The following is an 8,895-nucleotide window of genomic DNA, read 5'->3' as shown; positions in this document are numbered from 1 at the left end:
CAGCAAAAACGGATGCACTCACTGGCCTTTGCTGGGACCTTTCTCTTCTATCATCCAAATATCGACATATCTGGCATTGTTTAATCAAGAATAATACTCCATCTGTACCATTTATAATCTAGAATAATACTCCATCTCTACCGCTTATAATCTAGAATATTACTCCATCTCTACCATTTATAATCTAGAATAATACTCCATCTCTACCGCTTATAATCTAAAATAATACTCCATCTGTACCATTTATAATCTAGAATAATACTCCATCTCTACCATTTATAATCTAGAATAATACTCCATCTCTACCGCTTATAATATAGAATACTCCATCTCAATGTTACAAACACCCAGGAATCACGCTCAACCCCACACTGCCATGCCTACCTCTTCCCACACATGCCTCCACTGGTTCGCCAGAATACTAGCACACACCTGATTTCTCTCATCACTGCTCCCTGACTTAAAGTCCCCTCCCTCACACGCACGTCACGAAGTATTGCCAACATTATGCTGTGTACCAAACGGTTCAGCTACGGTTTTGTCTTCCTGGTTTTTGACTCCTGCCTGTGTTTCAAACCTTGTCTCCTGTCTGACCCCTGGACACCCCCCGGTTCTCTGCCTCGTGTTATCGACTTTGAACCAACCTGACTGCGAATACCTGCCTGACCCCTCTGATCTGTTTGATTTCCCTAATAAAACATCTTGTGATTAGATCCTCTTCCTTGTGTGTGTGTGCAATCATAACACTTATAATCTAGATACGCCATCTCTACCACTTATAATCTATAATAATACTCCATCTCTATCACTTATGATCAAGAATAATACTCCATCTTTGTCACTTATAATCTAGAATAATGCTCCATATCGATCACTTATATGTCCAATATTTTGTGTACTTGATTGCTATGGTCATCTGAAACAGTACTAGTTTAAACACAGGAGATTAGAGCTCCCCCAGGGTCAGTAGCTCAGGCTCAGGGCAGATCCTGTGGCGGTTCACCCATGGTTCACCCATAGCCTCTGCTCTCCCATTGTGCAGAGGGTTCTTCATCTCTGCCAAGATATTGAAAAAGTCTGATTTGTCCAAGTATGATTTATTTCTATTATACACCTAACAAGTGCAGACACATTTATACACTTTCTTTGGACTCGCTCACATCAATACATTTGTAGAAATGTATTCAAAGAAATCCACTTAATGTCTAATTCTAATTCTCAGCACATTGAGTGACCGTATTTCTTAAATAAGAAACATTCTGTCAGTTGTAAGAAACTGGATTTGGTTAAGTGGAAAATGCTTGGGGCCCCATGTGTAAAACATTCACTCAGTGACAGTGACAACATCCCCATAAGCCATTGTATTTGATTTTGGATCTCGTTGATTGCATCTCTCCTCATATGTTCCAGGGTCATGTGACCTTTTACGCATTGGTGGATTACATGTTTCCGTGTTCACTTTTTGTTTCTTTACTCAAGGCAGTAGTGGAGACAGATCAGCTATGCTGATATTGCAATAAAATCACAATGAGCAAAGAAACAGTGCTAATTGACCAAAGGTAGACAGAAAGTCTTCAACAATGCCACCATTCACAGACACACTCACTTAGTAGCATGCAATGGAAAATAGGCAAAAATAGTCAAATGAACTGCGCCAGTCTTCCTGTAGCTGGGCAGCAGGCAGGAGTAGCAGCGCCATTTTACAGCAACACGGCCATTCGAGGTGTGTCTGGGCATTTCTGCTGTGCCTCTACGGTTTGGTGTTTGTAAAGATCCAAGGAGATGGTGAGGATGGATGAGATCAATGCAACTCTAAACCCATTGAGCAGCAGAGCATCACGGCCAGACGAGAACAAGCCTGACAGCCGCGGGCATGAGCAGTCAGAGGTGGCTGCAGGTGGAACGAAGGAGCTGGTTCTCACCTGGTTTGTTGAAACTCAGGCATCACTCATTCTGCATGACGGACGCTTCCCCACCTGGTTTCATGGCTTCATCTCCCGACAGTAAGCACGTAAACCCAGTTATGGAGTAAGGCAAGGCAAGGCTGCAGTATGAATATCCTATTGTTGGAAAACATATCTTCTTATTGGTGGAAGCAGATTACACAGTAATGCTTATATTGAATGTTTACTGTACTAATAAAAAACATTGTTATTGACATTACATGGCCTAGCTAAAGTTTATTTATGGGTGAGTGCAGCTGACAACCTCCCTGGTTTTTCCTCTGCACTTGTTTTTCAGAGAAGCTGAAGACCAGCTCAGAGATAAAACTCTCGGCAACTTCCTCATCAGACTCAGTGAGAAAGCCTTCGGCTACATTCTCTCCTACAAGTAAGAGACATCAGTGTGATCATTGTCATAAATCATGTCATATTTGTTTTTTGATAAAAGTGCTTTAATAATGGGTACACTACCACATACTGGGTTCTTGCAGGGGAAAAGATCGTTGTCGTCACTTTGTGATTAACCAGACCAAGGACAGTGTGTTTGTGGTTAGTGGTGACTGTATCACTCACCCGAGTCTGTTGGAGCTGATTGAACACTTTACACACACACCCATCCAGCCGTTTGGAGAGTGTCTCACAGTGGACAGGGAGGCTGAGGTGTGTAAAAATGATGTATGAGTCACCTCCACATACAGAACACACAGACGAGTGTAAAACTACAGTCTATCTAGGGTTAGGGTTTAAAAGAAATTAAGTAATAGTTCCACAAAAAGAAACTTTCAGACTATCCACCAAAAAATAAGCAGTTTTCCTGCATATGGAAGAGGTTCATTGAGTGTGCATCAGTGCCCGATGGTGTGTTGGGGGATTGCTGACCTGTTGTGCATTCTTTCAGGCTGTGTCTGATGACCTGTATGATGTAATTCATGGTAAGTCCCGCGTGAGTTCAGGTGTAAGTGTTCAGGCCCTGCGGAGTCTGTGGGACCAGCGTGCTGATATCACACTGAGGGGTCCTCTGCTGCCCCCTAAAGGCAGTAACCGCAGACTGCCATCTTTCAGCTCCATTGACAGGAACATCACTCAGGTAGCCATCGCCAAGGACACTGTGTCTCCAGCCATGACACTAAAAGGAAAAACAAACGTGTTCTATACACTGCTTTGGTATTTCAAACTGATCTTGTTATATTTATTTGCAACAGCAGTGCTGCAACAAAAAGTACAATAATCATCATTATTTTTGTGTAACCAGGTGGTGCCACCTGTTCTGAAGAAAAACTTACCTCTTCGGAATTCCTTGAGTGCTACCCTGACAGGCAGACCTCTGTTCCATGGCCTAGAGCCACACAGCCAGTCAGAGGAGTTGCCATGCGAGATGGGCACAGATGAAGAGCTTGCCTGGGGGAGCGGGGGATCCAGCTCCCTGAACAGCCACCTCCCCTGTCATTTAGAGTACCAACAGACTGACTGCCATCAGTTGCTGCCTGATCTGGAGGAGGGTCAATCTCACAGCAGTCATCCAGCCAAGCCCTCACCTCCACCTTCACCACACGCATCCTCAGCTCCACCCAGATCAGTCTCCTCGTCCTCATTGGCTGTGTTCAAGGATGAGGACAATGACCAGCCTGTGCCTGGTGACCCCCTCCATACAACTCCAACGGCTCTGCAACCGAACCCACTCTACCAGACCTCTTCTGGGCTCTGTGCTGGACACAACAGACACTGGGGTTCATACAGTTATGGGGAGCCAGGCCGATTTTCTGAGATCTCCAGCAAACCAATCAGTGACCTTGAGACATCAGACACCACCTACCAAGATATTCCAGAGCAGCAAACCAACGACACCTATGAGGGCTTAGCTGAGAGCCTGCAAGGAGGCATTCCGGAGATCAACACATACGAGGACATTCCTGATAGACACAGCAACACATATGCAACCGTGGAGGAGGTGCAGCCCAGACAGCACACTTGGGGAAAGAAGGTAAGACACCAGAAAAGACAAAATATAGAGAACTAGTGCATCAAACTATTGGATCAAACCATTCAGGAGGGGGTTTATTCTTTTCTCTCGCAGACGCATAAGTGGTGGAAATTCTTACCAGAGGGAAAGAAGAAGTGAGCAGGTTCTAAAGAATGTGATGTGCTGGACAGGTGTAGTTGCTTTCTGCATGTTTGCATACAAATGTAATTTTTCAGTCATGTATTTTATTGACTTTAGTATGTATGTTAAACAAAACTTGGTATAGCGTTATGCAGCGTTATAATACTATATTGCACTTTGCATTGTGCTTTCATAAATATCTGACATTCTGAATCTTTTGTAGTAATATTGTAAACAAAGAAGCTATAAAGTACAGTGATGTTTGCATCAGTCTTCAGATTTCACCTGGTTGAATAAGTTTGTATTTGTGCCAAAACATGTATATTAGAATAAGCATACAGATATCATATAGATATCATAGTACCAAAGAGACAAAATCACTTCATTATATCCAGTGTATGTGATACCTGATTCTAGGCCTGAAATTTCTGTTATTTCTGTCTGAACCTCTGGACTTCATTGGTGTGGGTGAATGTAGATACAGAGTGCTGTGAGCTCACTACTACCTGCAGACACAGTAGTGCGGTTGAGTCTCAGCATGGAGACACAGTAGTGCGGTTGAGTCTCAGCATGCAGAGATGGTAGTGGGGTTGAGTCTCAGCACGCAGAGAAGGTAATGGGGTTGAGTCTAAGCATGCAGACACAGTAGCAGGGTTGAGTTTCAGCACGCAAACACAGTAGGGGGGTTGAGTCTCAGCGCGCAGACACAGTAGTGGGGTTGAGTCTCAGCACGCAGACACAATAGTGGGGTTGAGTCTCAGCACGCAGACACAGTAGTGGGGTTGAGTCTCAGCACGCAGACACTGTAGTGGGGTTGAGTCTCAGCACGCAGACACAGTAGTGGGGTTGAGTCTCAGCACGCAGACACAGTAGTGGGGTTGAATCTTTCTTTATTTGCTCTCCTTCCTACAGGCAGACATTTACTCTTTGGTTCAGTTTTATAACATCTACAATGCTCTTGTTTTAAAATGACTAAATAAAAAAGATAAATATGAACAAGTCACCTTTTCTATTCTCTGTTCAGCAGACAATAAACTGAATCAAAGTGTTTCACATGAAACATTATATACTCACCAAAAATACAATAAGAGTAATATATATTTAGTGCTCTTCCATGAAGTGATTTTCTGTTTCAATACTATATTGTGCTCTGAAATAAGATTTACTTTTAAAATATTATCTCCCAGTAATTGCTAACATTATCTCTCATTAGTTGCCTGTATTATTAAAAGCAGAGTTTCAGGGTTTTCTACCAGTAGCAAAGATTATATTCATAATAGTGTGCAAATTATCGGATTGAGAATAAGACTAAAAAAGGAACAAAGATTTCAAGAAAGTCAAATCCAGAAACATGTTTTTTAGATTAGACACATTCTTATGGTATCTGGAGGACTTACACAGCTGTGTAGCACAGAGTATCAGTGACCAAGTCCCAGGTGGTCTATAGTCCTTCAACAGTTTAAAGAATTTTCACATCTAATGATAATAATTGAATGGAAAGTAACTGAAAGAAGGCCCGTGTGAAACTTCACACAAAGATTTCTGTCACGGAGAGTACGGAGTCGGGGCTAGTCAGAAGGAGGTTTGAAAACTTCACTATGCAAGAGTTCCTGTGCAGTCTGTCCTTGAAAGTGACCAAAAGATCCTTTCACCTGCAGCCAGAGCACAGATCAAGGTACTGGGATGAGCATGACATTAGCATGACATTAGTATGACATTAGCATGACATTAATATTACATTAGTATAACATTGGTATGACCATAGACTATAGTGTCTATTTCCTATATCTGTATGTATGCAGCTTACCAGTATACTTAAAGGCATTTTGGTCAGCATCAAAACATAGAGAGCAGAGGCAGAGAACACAAACAATCCTCCACAGAATCTGTCAAGTCATTCATGTCCTCCTTCATGGCCCTTTTCTGGTCATTCTGCAGCTATTCATATGCGTATGTGGAAAGTGCTGCACAGGTCCAGACAGATGCACAGCATGTTAGACATCCAAGCATTAGCACGGCTCCCAGCACACAAGCCCCACCCTCACTGACACTCGCATGGGATGGAAACCAGTTTGAACCGGCTTCAGCCTAGCCAGCTGATTATGGGATATATATACCTGTCCAGCCCAATAATGCTTTCATCTCTCAGCTCTCAGCACTAAGCCATTTCCAAATGGTTTGTGCTATAAACTGGGATCTGCTTACAGCCCCGTGATAGATGGAACAGCACTAAAAGGCTTTGCAGGGTCTTTATGTAACAGCAGCATGACGGTTATTTACCAGACCATGTAAAACCACAGCAGAAGCTATGCTGCAGAAAACAGTCGAATCAGACTGGGACCTTTCCCAAGACTTTACAGTACAACACTGTGTGAAAATAAAGTTTTAGAGATGTTTTTATACATCTTTTTCCATAATGACTTTAGTCATATTTTCCTGTTACATGGCACGATGGTGTCAGGTGTCTGAGGTGTTAATTACCTAATGAAATCTGGTGCTTTGGAAATCATGTTCTCAAAGTCAGTGAGGGAAAGCTTCCCATCTCCATCCAGGTCAGCTTCCTCCATCACCCTGTGCGAGACCAGCTTGCGCTCCTCTGGTTTCAGCTCTTCTCCAGTCAGCCGGTGCACTACCTCCTCCACATCTTGCTCACACAGGAACCCGTCCATGTTGAAATCTAACAAGACCAGAGGTGGAGTGAAGCAGACAAACTTAAAGAACACCAGCTCCCACAGCACAGCACAACAGCTGGACTCCTGACCATATATCTTGAAGGCGTAGGTGATCTTCAGATCCAGTGGTGCCATTTCACTCAGGATGGAGAACATGTCCACGAAATCACTGAAGCTGAGGTCCCCACTGCCATCCTCTGAGAAGGTCTCCACTATGCGCTGGCGGAAAGGGTTTTCCTACAGAGCAGAGTATCAGAAAGACGAGTCAGAGTATCACAAAGATGAGTCAGAGAATCAGAAAGATGAGTCAGAATGCCCCAAGAAAAACAGTCATTAGTGAGAGCAAGCCAGTGACCTATAGACAGACAGTTCATACTTTAAATAATTAGACCATTAAATAATAATTAAACTGTTAAATTTTACATATTAAATAATTCAGAATGAACAATTAGAAAGATATCATTAAAACATTAAAACAAAAAGATTGTTTGAGGTCTGTTCCTTAAACCTACCTTAAGTTCAGGCATGGCGGTGATGAGACAGGAGGTGAGGGTAATATCAGGATTGTTTGTGTAGTCCAGGGGAACCAGGTTGGGGGCCAGTTCTCGGAACCGCCCATGTAACCTGGAGAAAGGAGAAAAACCCAACATGAGCTGAGAGTGTGTCAGTCCAGTACAGAGTGGATACATATAGATCGACTCTATGGGTCTGCAATGCCAACCAGTACTTGGCCTGTAGAAATATTTCTGCATTTATTATGTGGTGTAATATCACAGCCGTAAATAGCAACTGCAACCCAAACTTCAGACTCAGTGATAAGAAGTAGTTTTGCACTGCAGAAAGGTCAGTTTTCTGTGTTTCCCATCTGGGGGTTTACATAACGTTCCTGAACAGATTAGGTAGTCTGTAGCACAGTTAACTAAAATCACATACAAATATGAATGAGAAGTGTTTCAGTGGGTAAACATGCATTATTAATTATTATTAGTAGTAGTAACAACAGACACTTTTACAGTATTTATAGACATTTACTGCTGGGCCAAACTAATCATGTATTGATCCAAGACCAGCTGTACTTCCCTTACAGACCAAACCATAAGTAACACAGCAGAGTAAACAAACTGGACTCAAATAACACAAAGGATCTGCACACCTTCATATAAAATAACACAAGGGATCTGTACACCATCATATTAAACAGCCACTTACCGCAGAATTTCTTTACTGGTAAAAAATGTGCAGTCCTGTTAGAAGACATTTTGAGTTTTACCAAATGGCTCTTTGAATGCTTTATGTAGAATGTTACTTCAGATAGCATCATAGACAGCATTAATAGTATTTTTTAAATAGCCAAAAGCCCCAAATGCCACTAGAATTACAGAGTGATGAAGTGAGCTACCTGGTACTCGTCGAGTTGGTCATCTCTGAAGGTTGTTTGCTTACTTCCCATTTCCTATGGAGAGTCTTCTCTCGACATCGCTGCATGCCACGAGCATTCAGCAGTATTAAGGTTTCATTGCAAGATCTAATTTACGGAAGAAATTAAAATGAAAAAAACAAAACAAAACTATGTGTCCACTAGCACCATGTAACATAAATCAGATTAGAAAAACAACCAAAAGAAAACTGCTACACCTGTTGTAGGTCAGCCTTGCTATTCCTCTCGCTGAACGTCGTAAGATCGACTGCCAGAACAAAACAGTGCCTCTGCGATGAACAAAACAAACAGCAGTGGGCGACATTCACAGTACGGAATATATCAGAGAGTATTCATTCACATTTGAATATTTTAGAAAGTATTGATTCACATTTAAATATTTGAGAGAGTATTGATTCACATTTGAATATTTGAGAGAGTATTGATTCACATTTGAATATTTTTAAGAGTATTGATTCACATTTGAATATTTGAGACAGTATTGATTCACATTGCTCATAGTTTTAATAAACAGAGAGAAATTCTATTGTATTGAAGGCATATATATATATATATATATATATATATATATATATATATATATATATATATATATATATATATATATATATCTAAAAACTAAAAACCCAAATAAGCAATGGCTACACAAAATGTAAACTATTCATAAGCTATAACGAGTCTAGGATTGGCGTACTACAAGAATTACATTATAAATTTGTTTTTTAAACATTCTTTTTCACA

At 41.5% G+C, this 8,895-nt stretch overlaps 2 protein-coding genes across 4 annotated transcripts; one reads left to right on the top strand and one right to left on the bottom strand.

Moving 5' to 3' along the window:
• Positions 1-1,527: 1,527 nt before the first annotated feature.
• Positions 1,528-3,214, top strand: sh2d7 (SH2 domain containing 7). The gene is made up of 6 exons (XM_081711680.1): positions 1,528-1,559; positions 1,773-2,003; positions 2,242-2,331; positions 2,435-2,603; positions 2,842-3,107; positions 3,196-3,214. Exons 1-6 carry the CDS (start codon positions 1,528-1,530, stop codon positions 3,212-3,214), a joined length of 807 nt encoding a protein of 268 aa, XP_081567806.1.
• A 180-nt stretch (positions 3,215-3,394) lies between these two features.
• Positions 3,395-8,607, bottom strand: LOC113567565 (calcium and integrin-binding family member 2-like). Of its 3 annotated transcripts, XR_003409471.3 has the most exons (7): positions 8,116-8,596; positions 7,926-7,960; positions 7,229-7,340; positions 6,806-6,953; positions 6,526-6,721; positions 5,852-6,008; positions 4,801-5,696 (listed from the first exon to the last, which is right to left on the bottom strand). XR_003409471.3 is itself a non-coding variant. In XM_081708704.1 (6 exons), the coding sequence occupies exons 1-6, from the start codon at positions 8,164-8,166 to the stop codon at positions 3,532-3,534; spliced, it is 660 nt and encodes a 219-aa protein (XP_081564830.1). In that variant the 5' UTR covers positions 8,167-8,607; the 3' UTR covers positions 3,395-3,531. The 3 variants fall into 3 exon arrangements, 2 of the variants coding, with proteins under 2 accessions (XP_081564830.1, XP_081564841.1); XM_081708704.1 differs by lacking the exons at positions 4,801-5,696; positions 5,852-6,008 and adding an exon at positions 3,395-3,649 and having other exon boundaries at positions 8,116-8,607; XM_081708715.1 differs by lacking the exon at positions 5,852-6,008 and having other exon boundaries at positions 4,828-4,950; positions 8,116-8,604.
• Between the last annotated feature and the right edge of the window lie 288 nt (positions 8,608-8,895).

This window comes from Electrophorus electricus, chromosome 3 (assembly GCF_041902795.1).
Source record: "Electrophorus electricus isolate QZ-2024a chromosome 3, ASM4190279v1, whole genome shotgun sequence".
NCBI lineage: Eukaryota > Metazoa > Chordata > Actinopteri > Gymnotiformes > Gymnotidae > Electrophorus > Electrophorus electricus.
The sequence above is the reverse complement of the archived record's forward strand: the minus strand, read 5'-3'. Positions and strand labels throughout refer to the sequence as shown.

Bases quoted from the DNA above. Each gene is read 5' to 3' on its own strand.
- sh2d7 (XM_081711680.1), top strand. From the start codon at position 1,528: ATGAGCAAAGAAACAGTGCTAATTGACCAAAG. The intron at 2,332-2,434 runs GTAAGAGACATC...GGGTTCTTGCAG, and splicing joins GGCTACATTCTCTCCTACAA to GGGAAAAGATCGTTGTCGTC. The intron at 2,604-2,841 runs GTGTGTAAAAAT...GCATTCTTTCAG, and splicing joins CAGTGGACAGGGAGGCTGAG to GCTGTGTCTGATGACCTGTA.
- LOC113567565 (XM_081708704.1), bottom strand. From the start codon at position 8,166: ATGGGAAGTAAGCAAACAACCTTCAGAGATGACCAACTCGACGAGTAC. The intron at 7,961-8,115 runs GTAGCTCACTTC...GTCTTCTAACAG, and splicing joins ACCAACTCGACGAGTACCAG to GACTGCACATTTTTTACCAG. The intron at 7,341-7,925 runs GTAAGTGGCTGT...TCCTTTCTCCAG, and splicing joins ACCAGTAAAGAAATTCTGCG to GTTACATGGGCGGTTCCGAG.